The sequence below is a fragment of the Electrona antarctica genome, assembly GCF_951216825.1.
Source record: "Electrona antarctica genome assembly, chromosome: 8".
Lineage (NCBI taxonomy): Eukaryota > Metazoa > Chordata > Actinopteri > Myctophiformes > Myctophidae > Electrona > Electrona antarctica.
The window spans coordinates 41,492,396-41,508,930 of record NC_136789.1 but is presented as its reverse complement, the minus strand read 5'-3'; the positions used below and the strand labels follow the sequence as shown (position 1 = coordinate 41,508,930).

Here is a 16,535-nt window from a genome sequence, read left to right as displayed (position 1 = left end):
TTGGGGGGGGGGGGGGGTTTAATCTGGTCATTCATTCATACCTAGGAAAATAACTTGATTCATATGAATAATTTTATCCTCAAAGTGACTTTTCTATGTGGATTGTGGATGTGTCCTTTAATAACACAAATATAACCAATCATCTTAGGGCTTAATTCGTTAATTGACAGGTGTGTCCCTATACTTACCTAGCAGAAACAGCTTGCTCTGCACTTGTCCAATACATATCAAATCCTAGTTCTTATCATCCTTTTTTTTACACTAGGCCTATATAGCCTATATTATTTGTTTTTTTGGTTTTTTCATTTATGTATAGGCTATATTATGTTTACATCTGGATGGCTTGTGTTTCCCTATACTATACTGTTCCCATGCATATGTTCTGGTTACTGTATGGCCATGCTGTCTGGCCATTCTGTCACAGATGCAGTGGAAAGTGAAGTCTGCATCTCCCAGTCAAACAGACTGATGCCATGGAAGAATGTCCTCGTCATGCCAAAGCTCTGAGGGCAGAATTCATTCACATGCACCTTGCTGATGTATAGGTTCAATTACACGGTCTATACAGATCAGGCCATCAGGGGTGCACAAATTAACATTTCCGCAATGACCCAGAAATATTGATCCATGTGCTTGTTGTGACACAACTCAATGTAGTATTTAGTCAATAATTGACCATTCATTGTTTGACTGCTGGTAACAGCCATGGTAACTGTTTAAAGTGTTACTGCACTAGCTAACTATTATTATTATTATTATTATTATTAATAATAATATTATTCATATTATTATTAATAATAATAATAATAATAATAATAGGCCTATTTTTATTTTTTTAAAGCCCAAATTGTGGAATTTGTGGATGGTTATATTAAAATGTAGGTATGATTTATGTGGAATGACACTATAGGGCTAGGCTATCCAACAACAGCAAAATAATAAATATTGGTAGGACAATACTGTTCTTGCACTGTAAAATCCTCAGTTAATTTAACTGAGTTCGACAAATGAAATCAAATTAACCCTGACCTTATCAAATGGAACTTTGTAATTCTGAGAGTCTAGCCTGGCTAGCCTACACGTAAAACTCCATGGAACCAAATGGAAATATGGACCCTTGGCTTTAGGGTTCAAATGGACCCTTTAGAGTGAGACCAATGAAGTGTGTTGAACTGATTTATTAACTAATTTAGCTCATGGGGACCTCCTGAAACAAAGGACCGCTGGGGTGCCCCCGGACCCCACTTTGAGAACCACTGACTGGTTTATCGTTTACAGTTGCACAATGTTGTTTTCTGCGGTGACGTCACGTCGGGTTTGTGTGGGTTCTAGCGGTCCAGCCTCTGTCTGTCTGACTGTCACTTTGAATTTGAAACCGCTAGTCATCCCACCGGGTCCGGGAGCTCCTGCATGAGTCCTGTACAAATCCTGAAGGCATTTTGTTTGTTTGTGTCCGTATAAAGCGAATCAATAACACCTAATATCGTCGTAGATTCATTTGAATCCCTACAGTGAGACTGAGGTGCTGTCTACACGAGGACATGTCGTTGAACTTGTCCGTGTCGCTGTCGCTTGTCCTGTTGCTGCTGCTGGTCGGTGGAGCGACGCCTGCAGAGCTGAACGACCCGCAGAACCAGGCCAAAAGACGCCTCACTCTGCAGAACACAGGTAACTGTTTTACTGTCTACATCTCAGTGCTTTTCAACCCCTTTCATATCAAGGGAATTAAGGCCCGTTATGTATTCAGTATTCTGCATTTGAGCCACGGACCACCATTTGATGACATTAGCCTCTCGGACCCAAAACTAAAGAATATTTTTGTTATATCATTGGATAAAATGTTGTCCACATTTCCATGCTGTAGGCCTATACTGATCGATGTTGGTACCATAACATAGGAGAGATAAACGTTGATCAAAATAACAATTCTTGAACTATAGGCTACATATAGTTGTGTAGACTTCTTGTGAATTAACTAGCCTAAAGTATTGCAGATGATTCCCCTCACTGTATATATTTCTTTTCCCTTTTTACCTCCTTTTTGATGAATTCCTGTTCTGTCTATAGAAGTGTCTATTTGTACGTCTCTAAATGTTTTGATGATTTGAACATGGTGGACCCTGTTGGAAACAAGTGTAATGCTTAATTGGGTCGTCCACTCACAGTTAACAGCCTTTGTATTGAGTTTGTGCTTGAAATGTACTGTAATTCTGCAAACTGTTAATAAATTCTTCAATCAATCAATCAATCAAACAACTAGAAAAAGTGCCCTTCTGGGCACAGGTCTCCACCAGGAGGATAGGAGTGTGTGTGTGATGTTTGGCAAAATGTTTAGGAGCAATATAAATGTGTGTGTCTGTGTGTGTGTGTGTGTGTGTGTGTGTGTGTGTGTGTGTGTGTGTGTGTGTGTGTGTGTGTGTGTTTCTTCCAAAGCCTAGTGGGAATATGCATGAACAGTTTCACCACAATCGGACGCTGCGTTTAGTAGTTGTGGCGATTTGTACAAAGCGGGCTACTCCTGAAAAGTTTAGAAGCCAATCGTAGCCAGTGAGGGTGGATTATGAGAAATCAAACAAACCCGTCTTGATCACATGACTATGGAGAGCATGTGTACCGATTTGCGTGAAATTTGGATAAAATCTGAAGGAGTAATATTAGAAAATGTGTTTTACATATGTCGGCCTCCTGGTGGCGCTATAAAGAGCAGATGTGAAAAATTCCAGTCAAAGGTTTTTCCTTGGCCTCCAGGGAGTTGGCATACAAAGTTATCCACAGGTGCAGTTAGAGGTAAAAACACTTTTCGGCCAGTTATAGCGCCACCATGAGGCTGAGTTGAAAATGTTCATGTGGCATTTCTTCCTCGGCCTAGTGGGAATGTGCGTGCACAATTTCACGGAAATGACACGATGTGTTCATGATTTGCAGCATTTTGTTTGAAACTGAGCACTCCTGCGAACTTTGGAGGCCAATCTTAGCCAATCAGGATGGAGTCTGAGAAATCTGAAAGACCCGTTTCGTTGAATGGCTCTAGAGAGACTGTGTACCAATTTGCGTGATGTTTGGACAAAATCTGTAGGTGTACTGTCCAAAAACTTGTTTTGCACAAAGCAGCCTCCTGGTTCATCGTTGGCATCCAGGGAGTGTGTGTGCAAAATTTGGCATCGACCGGGTTAACGGTGCCGGAGATTAGCTGATCACGGACGGACGGACGGACGGACGGACGGACGGACACACGGACACACGGACGGACGGACGGAGTGCAAAACATACTCTCTCCCCATGCCTTCGGCATTGAGAGTGTAAAATTAAACCAAATAGACTTTCATGGTTTAATTTTACACTCCCAAGAGTTAAAGATGTATAAGGGTCAATTTGGTTACTAACTCCATCATTTAATTGGGGACCACCTGGAACCCCCTTAAGGACCACTGGTGGTCCCCAGGCCACTGGTTGAAAACCACTGGTCTATCTGATAGCGAGAAAATTTGAAAAAGTTTGTTTTATTTTCAAAATAACAAACAACAAAAAATATTGCTATGCCTATCATATCATATCATAGCCTCATATCATAGCCGTTTATTGTAACTAGGTTTTTGAGCAATACAAAAAATTGCAATTTCTCCCATTTATATAGTCTCCTAGATATAAAATATAGCCTAAAATATAGCCGGCAAATAGTTTTTGATATGGCTTACTAGACTACTTAGTTAGGCCTAGCTATTTCTTAATGTCTAGTAAGAGTTTAATGTGCTACGTGTGTGTGCGTGTTGGTTTTGATGGGTTATAGTCCTCTGGATGGAGATTTCAATATTCTCCCCTGCAAGTAAATTGTCCCTGATGCTAGGATTTCTTATTTTTTTTTATGTATTAAGTTTTGCATTTAATAGTCTTCCATTATGCCTGCCTATCATTCACTGATGATGACTATTCTGCCAGACATTTCTGCTCAAAATTGTTCAGTGTCTGGTTTAAACAGTGTGGCTGTAATGTGTGCCTTATGATATTATACAAGTCAAGTGGTTCGCAAAGTGGGGTCCACCCCCCAGGATTCCTTGAGGGGGTTCCAAATGGACTGTTATCTCTGTAACTCTTCAAAATATGTGTACAAAATATTACCCAAAAGAAAATACCCGTAATGACATTCACTCTCAGAGTTTTGGTGCTCCTAAGTGCAGTACTAACTACAGTATGTCTCTGGACACACTGACTTATTTATTTGTCTCAGAAGTCAAACCAGCCTTCATGAATTTGGGGGATAAAAAGAAGTAGCTATGTCAAGATCATATACAATTAGTGCAATTACACCATTCGGCTGACAAATTGAAACACTTAAAACCTGTTTTGCATTTTAGCTTTGAATTTAACTGACCAAGAACATTCCACCCCCTGTGCTGTGTCAACTGGCACCTGGTGCGTAGCTACACACAGTCAGGGACCACTCAAAATAAAAACCTACACCTGGTACAAACAAATAAACGGGGGGATATGCCCAGGGGCCATTCATGAAACAAGTCGGTCAATGATTGATAAAGGGCATATTTGACCTTTGACCGCTTACTGATTATTAATATCCACTTTAAACCAAAATGTCTATTCACTACAGACAGTATAGGCCTGTCACAATTATTACAAAATCGCCTAACCGCAATAATTTGAGATAGATGGATCTGAGATGATCAATTGTTTTCCGACTTGTTTCCTTGTTGAAAAATGTTCATTCATAGATTTTCTAAAATAGTGGAAATGGCAAATGTACATGGTCACGTGTCGCTGTTGTAAATCTGCTATTTTAACTATTTTTAACACATTTTGAGTGTAACATAATTAAATAAATAAATAAATAAATTTCTGTCATAGTATTTTCTTTTTCTTTTTGAATTTATCGGTTGCCAGTCATTCAAGTTATTGCCCCGTGCAAGTTGTATTTATAAAGCCTGTGTGTGTGTGTGTGTGTGTGTGTGTGTGTGTGTGTGTGTGTGTGTGCGTGTGCGCGTGTGTGCGTGCGCGTGTGTGCGCGCGCGTGTGTGTGCGCAGTGGACATCCAGGGGTGCTTGGTGAGTTCAGGGGACGTGGGCTGTGGGATGTTCCAGTGCTTCAACAACAACTCATGTGAAGTCCATGGACTGCACCACATCTGTCTGACCCTGCTGCACAATGCTGGACGCTATGACTCACAGGTGAGCTGCTGCTGCTTCTACATCAAAGGGGGCTTGAGCCCCTGCCTTTTACCCGTCTGTAAAAAAGACTGCCCTCTCCAGTCCATGAATGTAGTATTTACTATGGTGAAAGAAATGCAAATGCCCACCTCTCCATGCCATACCCGATGGCAGCATTCAGGAGGATTGCCTTTTTTCGAACTCTCCCGAACTCAAACGAAACATTTTGTATTGAAAGAATGTGTGCCCTGTGTAGAATTCATGCCGTACACAGCATCTTCAGTAGCTAAATAGTGTAGAATTCATGCCGTACACAGCATCTTCAGTAGCTAAATAGTGTAGAATGAAGGCCGTACACAGCATCTTCAGTAGCTAAATAGTGTAGAATTCATGCCGTACACAGCATCTTCAGTAGCTAAATAGTGTATAATTCATGCCGTACACAGCATCTTCAGTAGCTAAATAGTGTAGAATTCATTCCGTACACAGCATCTTCAGTAGCTAAATAGTGTAGAATTCATTCCGTACACAGCATCTTCAGTAGCTAAATAGTGTAGAATTCATTCCGTACACAGCATCTTCAGTAGCTAAATAGTATAGAATTCATTCCGTACACAGCATCTTCAGTAGCTAAATAGTGTAGAATTCATGCCGTACACAGCATATTCAGTAGCTAAATAGTGTAGAATTAAGGCCGTACACAGCATCCTCAGTAGCTAAATAGTGTAGAATTCATTCCGTACACAGCATCTTCAGTAGCTAAATAGTGTAGAATTCATTCCGTACACAGCATCTTCAGTAGCTAAATAGTGTAGAATTCATGTCGTACACAGCATATTCAGTAGCTAAATAGTGTAGAATTAAGGCCGAACACAGCATCCTCAGTAGCTAAATAGTGTAGAATTCATGCCGTACACAGCATCTTCAGTAGCTAAATAGTGTAGAATTCATGCCGTACACAGCATCTTCAGTAGCTAAATAGTGTAGAATTCATGCCGTACACAGCATCTTCAGTAGCTAAATAGTGTAGAATTCATGCCGTACACAGCATCTTCAGTAGCTAAATAGTGTAGAATTAATTCCGTACACAGCATCTTCAGTAGCTAAATAGTGTAGAATTCATTCCGTACACAGCATCTTCAGTAGCTAAATAGTGTAGAATTCATTCCGTACACAGCATCTTCAGTAGCTAAATAGTGTAGAATTCATTCCGTACACAGCATCTTCAGTAGCTAAATAGTGTAGAATTCATTCCGTACACAGCATCTTCAGTAGCTAAATAGTGTAGAATTCATTCCGTACACAGCATCTTCAGTAGCTAAATAGTGTAGAATTCATGCCGTACACAGCATATTCAGTAGCTAAATAGTGTAGAATTAAGGCCGTACACAGCATCCTCAGTAGCTAAATAGTGTAGAATTCATTCCGTACACAGCATCTTCAGTAGCTAAATAGTGTAGAATTCATTCCGTACACAGCATCTTCAGTAGCTAAATAGTGTAGAATTCATGCCGTACACAGCATATTCAGTAGCTAAATAGTGTAGAATTAAGGCCGAACACAGCATCCTCAGTAGCTAAATAGTGTAGAATTCATGCCGTACACAGCATCTTCAGTAGCTAAATAGTGTAGAATTCATGCCGTACACAGCATCTTCAGTAGCTAAATAGTGTAGAATTCATGCCGTACACAGCATCTTCAGTAGCTAAATAGTGTAGAATTCATTCCGTACACAGCATATTCAGTAGCTAAATAGTGTAGAATTCATTCCGTACACAGCATCTTCAGTAGCTAAATAGTGTAGAATTCATTCCGTACACAGCATCTTCAGTAGCTAAATAGTGTAGAATTCATTCCGTACACAGCATCTTCAGTAGCTAAATAGTGTAGAATTCATTCCGTACACAGCATCTTCAGTAGCTAAATAGTGTAGAATTCATTCCGTACACAGCATCTTCAGTAGCTAAATAGTGTAGAATTCATGCCGTACACAGCATATTCAGTAGCTAAATAGTGTAGAATTAAGGCCGTACACAGCATCCTCAGTAGCTAAATAGTGTAGAATTCATTCCGTACACAGCATCTTCAGTAGCTAAATAGTGTAGAATTCATTCCGTACACAGCATCTTCAGTAGCTAAATAGTGTAGAATTCATGCCGTACACAGCATATTCAGTAGCTAAATAGTGTAGAATTAAGGCCGAACACAGCATCCTCAGTAGCTAAATAGTGTAGAATTCATGCCGTACACAGCATCTTCAGTAGCTAAATAGTGTAGAATTCATGCCGTACACAGCATCTTCAGTAGCTAAATAGTGTAGAATTCATGCCGTACACAGCATCTTCAGTAGCTAAATAGTGTAGAATTCATTCCGTACACAGCATCTTCAGTAGCTAAATAGTGTAGAATTCATTCCGTACACAGCATCTTCAGTAGCTAAATAGTGTAGAATTCATTCCGTACACAGCATCTTCAGTAGCTAAATAGTGTAGAATTCATTCCGTACACAGCATCTTCAGTAGCTAAATAGTGTAGAATTCATTCCGTACACAGCATCTTCAGTAGCTAAATAGTGTAGAATTCATGCCGTACACAGCATCTTCAGTAGCTAAATAGTGTAGAATTCATGCCGTACACAGCATCTTCAGTAGCTAAATAGTGTAGAATTCATGCCGTACACAGCATCTTCAGTAGCTAAATAGTGTAGAATTCATGCCGTACACAGCATCTTCAGTAGCTAAATAGTGTGGGTCGTGCCTCGAAAATAGTTGATCTAGATCCGCTATTTTTGTGCCCTTTTAGGGAATTTCAGCCCCTGCCTCTGTAACATTTTCGGCACAATCCTGGCTCCTGGCATGCACCCAAGTGCACACACACACACACACACACACACACACACACACACACACTGGTAATGAGTTAGTGTATTATTGATTTGTGGATTCAGGTTTTCAGTCACCACTGATTTCTATAAGATTAAACAGTACGTTTGGCTGTGGGTTTCGAGACCTTAGTCTTAGTGTCAACCCTGTGCTCTATATGTATACGCATGTGCATCTTGAGACAACTTGTTAATAAACTATATAATAAAATTCCATTGAATTGAATACTTGGGTCTATAAAGGGGGGATTGCTTACAATAGTGCGGTGGTTCTCAAAGTGGGGTCTGGGGACGCCAAAATGTCTCTGGGGCGGTTCCAGGGGGTCCCCAGCTAAATGATTGATAGGTAGGAACAAAACGGAACCTTACAGGTCTGTAACTCTCTGACTTATGTGGGTCTGTGGCCCCAAACTGGGGCTCCTTGAAATTGAAAATGTTTTGAAAACCACCACAGTGGTGTCCAGTGACCTGTAGGTCTCTCTCTCTCTCTCTCTCTCTCTCTCTCTCTCTCTCTGTCAGGGTAAGTGGTTTGTGAAGGAGGCGCTGCGCTGCATGGCGGTGGGTCTGCGTCAGCGCTTCAGCTGTGTGAGCCGGAGGTGTGCGGCGGTCAAGGACATGGTGTTCAGCCTGCAGAGGGAGTGCTACTCCAGACACCAGCTGTGTGACGCCCTGAGAGACCACGTGGACACCATGGGAGACCTGCTGCACTTCCACCTGCTCTTCCCCCCGGGGTGAGAGACACACAGGCACGCACGCATGCACACACACCGTAGGCGGTCAGAAGGGTCTGAATGTCCCCGCACTATTGGGGGATGACTGGTCTATTTATTTATTTAGTTTTCCCGACCAGCGCTGCATACTTGCCTCTCACTGACTGCAATGACCATTCTGGCTGTAGTCTAGTCTACGTGCAGTAACTGCAGTTGCTCTCTCAATCTCATCAAGGTGTCAGACAAGCTAATGCACAACAATTAATCGATCTTTGTATGCTGGCTGTAGATGTGAGCTGCACCTGCTATTTCATGACGCCCCCCCCCCTTAACATTGTGTGTGTGTGTGTGTGTGTGTGTGCGTGCATGCGTGCGTGCGTGCGTGCGTGCGTGCGTGCGTGCGTGCGTGCGTGCGTGCGTGCGTGCGTGCGTCACCACCAGGCCGTACGTAGAGTTGGTCAACTTCCTGCTGGGCTGTGGAGAGGAGGTGAGGGTGTGGGTGGGCCAGCGGCTGCGTGGGCAGTGTGACCAGCAGTGGGGCGCGCTGTGCGGCAGCTTCAGCGGCGGCTGCGCTTTCAACCAATCCCACGCCCCACTCGCCGCCGCCAACAACTCGTTCCCTACCGCACCCCTGCAGCCTATCACAGAGCAAGACCCCACTGTGCTGCAGCCAACCAGACAAGACCATGCGGAGAGGAAGAGGGATCAGCAGACTAATAACAACAACACAACCAACCCATCCGGACACACAGCCATACCAGCTCTGTAGAGGGACACACGCATACGCCTGATTTAAGGTCCTTTCAGGTGGGCAGCGTGTGACGCAGACATTGTCAGGTCTGATGACAGGTCTGCTCCAGGTCTGCTCATGAAGGGCGCGACAAAGTAAAAAAAAGCTCAACACAATTCAGGTCTAGTCAGTCGTGGGCATGCTATGTTTATATACACATATATATTTATATATTATACATGAATAATTATAAATTATACGTTATATAGTATACTGTGTGCAGTATAAGGAAGAAACTATTTATCTACCTCAATTCAACATCAAAGTTGTAATGGATATACAGCAAGGAGCCAAGGACAGATGTGCACAAACACACACACGCACGCACGCACACACACACACACACACACACACACACACACACACATACACACGGGTGAATACTTTACAGGGAATGTATTTTTGGATGGTGTACACTAGCTGAAGATTCACTGTCTATATATCAGACATATTTAAAGTCTTTATTTATAAAGGGATGGTTTTGCATCACCGCATGGTTTTTACTTTGAACAGCCTCTTGTCCAAATCCATTCATTATCCTACACTGTAATGCTAATCCTCATTGTTTGTTTAACTCCACGAGTGAATAAAATGGAACAGGTCCATTTGATGAATATTTTTTTATTCTTGACGTTACAAACCCTATGAGGGTCTATAGTTGGTTACATTTTTATACTCACTGAGTTACAAGTTACAACGCCATAAGGGTCCATTTGGTGCCTTTAGTGCCTACTGTGACTTTTCTACAGTTGTATTTGTTTAATAGTTTTTGTATGAAGCTTTCCTAAAACCAGCACATTTGAAGCAGGTTGTCTACACAGTATGGTCCAACACAATAAAGTCAAAATCAAACAAAGAACTCAATGAGTGTGTCTGTCAGTGTTGCCAAGTCTGCTGATTATAAGTGACTTTGGGCTTGTTTATTTTCTGTAAAGTCGCTTATTTTGGTAGTTGAACTTTATTATATATTTATTTTACGTTTTTAAGGGGTGCTAGCCCCTCCTGTGCCCAGATTTCCATGTTTGTGTAAACTCAAACATTGAAGACAAATGTGAGGACAGAAAAGTGAAGACGCAAATTGTGATTTATTTGGCCGGAATGACATTTGTGATGATATGACTTGCTGAGCACCGAATGACAATGTGAATGTGAAATCACACAGGTGTGATTTTCTTTTATAGGAAAGCATCAAAAGAGGCACAATATTTGTGGATTTTGTATGTATAAATGATTATCCTATATTTTTCTTTAGCTTGTGGAATGTGCACAAGATCACCACTAGAGGGGCCTATAAGTATGGGATTTATGCATAGCATAAGATCAGTTTAGGCCAAACACCAAGCACTAGAAGGGAACTCAAATGGAATGGATATAATAATAAGCTATTGTCAAATATAATAATAAGCTATTGTAAATAAGCCATTTTCAGCCAAGAGACTTGGTGATGAACAAAGAATAATTGGACATAGGCGAGCCCTGGGCTACTGCGGTCAACTAAGTATATGGTTTAAGTGGTTAAAATGGGACAGGGGTGCTAAACTAGACCTGATGCAATTTGTTTATCTCCGGCCAAGTCAACCTCTGTAGATAAGAGGGGAGAGATGACTGATGAAAAGGGATAAGACAAAAGTCAAGATGATGGTCTCCGGTCACTATAGCTCAGATTCCAGTGGAGGGGTCAACTCTATGGGAGGGCCACACTGACTGGGCAAGCAGCTGAGTAGGCCTGTTAAAGAAAAGACAATTGTTTATATGTCTTATTATATTTTCTATATTATCTTAAATGTCATTGTGCTGTATGTGTTTCATACAATGGGAAGGAGGAGGTTTGTTACAGATTCTCAGTGGATAGTATCCCATAGCCTACTTAAAACGTCAACATCTAAATTCTATGTTGGGGCTAAAACAGGTTGAACAGGTTGTAAACCAATCCTGATACTCATGAAACATTGTAAAAATGATTAGGAAACGTTTTAGATTTTTTGACACAAGAGGGATGTGTGTAGTTATACTGCTGCAGGTGTGATAGTGCATTTGCGGGGCTTCTTTAATGTACTGTACTCAAAATCTTATGGCAGTTTGACCACAGTATAGTTTAGCAGAATGCCGGAAATTCTTAAAGGCATAAAATTACTACGGATATGATATCCCCTGGAGTCGTTGGTCTTAAAAACATGAGAAGTTGTTCCCATTAATGGTAACACTAACAAGCAATGGCAGGTCAGGCAAGGGACAGTTCACATTGAAGTCTACCCATGGAAATAACCATGGACATACAAATAAAATACAAACGATGTAAGAAAGCACTTTATGCATATTTAATCATAGCAAACGAAACAACACCCCCTGAACTTGACCCACAATTGCAAGCAAAAACCTTTGACAGGAAAGAAAAACGAATAAACCTCTGGACCCTCTTCCAGAGTGTAAAGGTGCAATGATGGCCAAAACTAACAAAATAGCAAACTAATTATACGCAATAATGCAATTCATGCTGTGATAGAGATGCATGCAGTCTATTATCCAAAATATTATTTCAATTTATGCTGCATTGAATAAATGCCCATAAAAGCACATGCACAGCTCACTGCAGACCTAACCTAGTTCATTGTGTTGGTGAAAATGTTGCTCAACCCCAGCTCAGCCTCAGCCTAGCCAATGTTCTCTACTTACCAAGCAGGTACCCACCCGCTATATGGAACAGAAACCTGAATGTTAGGCTTCCTGCTCCTGAGCGTGCTGATGGGGCATATGTCTACTGCTAAAGGGTTTAGGTTGGTATGCTGTAATGCTGGACAAGACTGTACAAGCTGAAGAGTCAGACGTTGCATTAGTACACAGCGTATTTTGTAGGTAGATCACTGACACAATAACTTGCTCCCAGTGAGATTGTAACATAACAACATAATCTATAAATTGCCATTGGTGATGATGTAAATTAAGTAACTAACTAGAAAAAGTGCACAGGTCTCCACCAGGAGGACAGGAGTGTGTGTGTGATGTTTGGCAAAATGTTTAGGAGCTGTGTGTGTGTGTGTGTGTGTGTGTGTGTGTGTGTGTGTGTGTGACGCGGCTTGGCCTGTTGTAGCGCCACCATGAGGCTGATTAGAAAACTGTCAAGTGGCATTTCTTCCAATAGTGGGAATATGCATGCACAGTTTCACCACAATCGGACGATGCGTTCAGTAGTTGTGGCGATTTGTACAAAACGGGTACAAAGCGGGCTACTCCTGAAAAGTTTAGAAGCCAATCGTAGCCAATGAGGGTGGATTATGAGAAATCAAACAAACCCGTCTTGATCACATGACTATGGAGAGCATGTGTACCGATTTGCGTGAAATTTGGATAAAATCTGAAGGAGTAATATTAGAAAATGTGTTTTACATATGTCGGCCTCCTGGTTGCGCTATAAAGAGCAGATGTGAAAAATTCCAGGCAAAGGTTTTTCCTTGGCCTCTAGGGAGTTGGCATACAAAGTTATCCACATATCCGTGCAGTTAGAGGTAAAAACACTTTTCGGCCAATTATAGCGCCACCATGAGGCTGAGTGGAAAATGTTCATGTGGCATTTCTTCCTCAGCCTAGTGGGAATGTGTGTGCACAATTTCACGGAAATCACACGATGTGTTCATGATTTGCAGCATTTTGTTTGAAACTGAGTACTCCTGCGAACTTTGGAAGCCAATCTTAGCCAATCAGGATGGAGTCTGAGAAATCTGAAAGAGCCGTTTCGTTGAATGGCTCTAGAGAGACTGTGTACCAATTTGCGTGATGTTTGGACAAAATCTGTAGGTGTACTGTCCAAAAACTTGTTTTGCACAAAGCGGCCTCCTGGTGGCGCTATAACAGGCCGTTCTGGAAATTTGGAGCAGAGGTTCATCGTTGGCATCCAGGGAGTGTGTGTGCAAAATTTGGCATTGACCGGGTTAACGGTGCCGGAGATTAGCTGTTCACAGACGGACGGACGGACACACGGACACACGGACACACGGACACACGGACGGACGGAGTGCAAAACATACTCTCTCCCCATGCCTTCGGCCTGGTGGAGACAATTATAAAGATCTATTTCCCTTTTTCCAGAAATGCTCTGTAGGAGATTTTTCATTTATTTTTATTTTTTAATTTAGATACATTTTAAATAAAAAAATTGTAAAATCTTTAAAAATCTTTAAATATTTATAATATAAAAATGTTAACAAATGCTCAAGCCAGCAAGTATTATAAACTTGTTTGTTATGTGGTGGTGCTTTTCTACAATTATCACAGAATGGTGTTTTATCACCTGCCCTGTTTTATCACCTGATGAAGGCCAACCATGGTCAAAACATTAATGCCATTTAAAAAAATAAAAAAGCACCGTAGAGCAGATCTGTGTGCGGACTTCTCTCTGTTTTAAACTGTATCTACCAGTACCCATTGTCCAGCACCAGCGAGGGACTGGATGGGCACAACTCACCTATTTTTGACCATGTAGACTTACCCTGGTCATTTTGTTCTCTTGTTTTTATTTCTTAGGCTTTTTTGTTTGTTTGTTTGTTTTTAGGAGCGCTAGCCCCAGCTATAGTGTAGATTTTTGTCTTACACAAACATTCAATTCCCATTGACAATGAATGGAGAATTTACGTCATATGTGTCTGAGCAAATTGGCTATTTTCGTCCTACACAAAGACTAAATTCCCATTGACAATGAATAGAGAATTTACGTCATATGTGTCTGAGCAAATTGGCTATTTTCGTCCTACACAAAGATTAAATTCCCATTGACAATGAATAGAGAATTTACGTCATGTGTGTCTGAGCAAATTGGCTATTTTCGTCCTACACAAAGATTAAATTCCCATTGACAATGAATAGAGAATTTACGTCATGTTTTATGAGCAAATTGGCTATTTTCGTCCTACACAAAGATTAAATTCCCATTGACAATGAATAGAGAATTTACGTCATATGTGTCTGAGCAAATTGGCTATTTTCGTCATACACAAAGATTAAATTCCCATTGACAATGAATAGAGAATTTACGTCATGTGTGTCTGAGCAAATCGGCTATTTTCGACATTAAATTCCCATTGACAATGAACAGAGAATTTACATCCCATGTTTCTAAGCAAATTAGTATTGTTGTCCTATACGCAAATATTAAATTCCCATTGACAATGAATGGAGAATTTACGTCATATGTGTCTGAGCAAATTGACATGTTACGTCATGATGATGTACGATGATAAGAGCGCCCCTCACTTCACACAGGTGTTGATTTTTTTCACCACAAGGTTAAAATGTAATCTAGCTAGCATGCTATTTGACAGATGCTATAGGTTCACTGTTTACCTGCTATCCTATAGTCTCAATGTAGCCTACAGATTATTTTGTTTGTTTAGACTGATGCTATATGTTCTCGGTTTACCTGTAGTTTACTGAGGCACTTCACTGTCTTTTCTGCATTTGATGAATGTGTTTACCATGCTTATTGTAAATCGCCCTGGATAAGAGCGTCTATATTGCATTCAGTCACTATGTTTGTAGTGAGGGAGCACAACTTCTGACATATATCATAATCTCAATGTGACTGTTGGTGGAGAATCAGCTATAGGCTATGCATCTTAGGCTACTTATAAAGCATTTGGATTGATGATTGTTCTTTTTAGGATTTTAAATTACATGTAAATGCGAGGCCTGAAATGTTATCACTGTTGCATCCTTCAGATTGCAACAGTGTTTTTAATGTTTCCTCAGTCTGGCTGTTTTCTGTTATGTACCAGGATGAATATATAGGCTACTGTACACTTTAAATATTGTTTTAGTTGACATTCCTCAGGGAGTCCAGAAGAAATATCACCATCATACTATAACGACTAACATAACCTTTATAATAAATGTACTGTGTATGCTGTATTCTGTATACATACATACACATACATACATACATACATACATACATACATACATACATACATACATACATACATACATACATACATACATACATACATTCTGTATGTATGTATCTGTTTTCATGAGCAGACTTACATGAACATGCAGAAAGGAATTCAAACTTTGACACAAGGTAATTCCTGTGGATGCCACATGGTGGAGTATTGCCTGGATGAAATCCACAAGGCTCATTCAGAAGTGTGGTTTCAAATATTGTGCAGTATAGGAGGTGTACCTCTGCCAGAAGGGTTGCGCACGCTGATGATTAGTGATCATGATTAGGTAACCAACCACCAATATGAATAAACACTATACTTGCAGAGTTATATAGGAAATACTTCCTTAATGTTAACGAAGTCCACACCCACAACACCAGAGGGAGTGAAACAAACCATGTACAACCCAGATTCGGCACAAACAAGGGACTAAATTATTTTCGCTCCTATATGCCACCAAAATGTGGAACGCCCTACCAACAGTCATTAAGACCATTGACTCCTTCAAAACCACTCTCAAAGGGCACCTACGGACGGCTGCAATTCGAAACTGGCCCCCATAAAATCTGAATCCCCACCGCAGTGAGGGGAAAAGGGGGGCCCACTGTATATGATTCTTTCCCCTTTTTACCTCCTTTATGATGAATTCCTGTTCTGTTCTTTGACTATATAGAAGTGTCTATCTGTACGTCTCTAAATGTTTTGATGAATTGAACATGGTGGACCCTCTTGTAAACAAGTGTAATGCTTAATTGGGTCGTCCACTCACAGTTAACAGTCTTTGTATTGAGTTTGTGCTTGAAATGTACAGTACTGTAATTCTGCAAACTGTTAATATTTCAATCAATCAATCAATCAGTTTTAATAGTTCTATTTTTGAGGGTGCTAGCCCCTCCAACGTCTGGCTTTCAGACATGACGTCATGTGGCAGCCAATTCAGTCTATGGACTTTAATGTTTGTCCTATTAACGTGCCCCCTAAAATCAGAAAGCCCCCCCCCCCCCCCCCCTCTGCCCCCAGTGACGTCATGTGGCAGACAAGTCTATGGACTTTTTATATTTGCTT

The 16,535-nt window shown here is 40.9% G+C and overlaps 1 protein-coding gene across 1 annotated transcript; it reads left to right on the top strand.

The window, feature by feature from the left end:
• The first annotated feature begins 1,337 nt into the window (after positions 1-1,337).
• LOC306928009 (stanniocalcin-2-like) lies at positions 1,338-10,363 on the top strand. Its single transcript, XM_079507930.1, has 4 exons — positions 1,338-1,668; positions 5,035-5,177; positions 8,557-8,768; positions 9,189-10,363. Exons 1-4 carry the CDS (start codon positions 1,542-1,544, stop codon positions 9,514-9,516), a joined length of 810 nt encoding a protein of 269 aa, XP_079364056.1. The 5' UTR covers positions 1,338-1,541; the 3' UTR covers positions 9,517-10,363.
• Positions 10,364-16,535: the final 6,172 nt, after the last annotated feature.

Coding starts and splice junctions, on each gene's coding strand:
- LOC306928009 (XM_079507930.1), top strand. CDS start 1,542: ATGTCGTTGAACTTGTCCGTGTCGCTGTCGCTTGTCCTGTTGCTGCTG. Junction 1,669..5,034: donor CCTCACTCTGCAGAACACAG/GTAACTGTTTTA, acceptor GTGTGTGCGCAG/TGGACATCCAGGGGTGCTTG. Junction 8,769..9,188: donor CACCTGCTCTTCCCCCCGGG/GTGAGAGACACA, acceptor CGTCACCACCAG/GCCGTACGTAGAGTTGGTCA.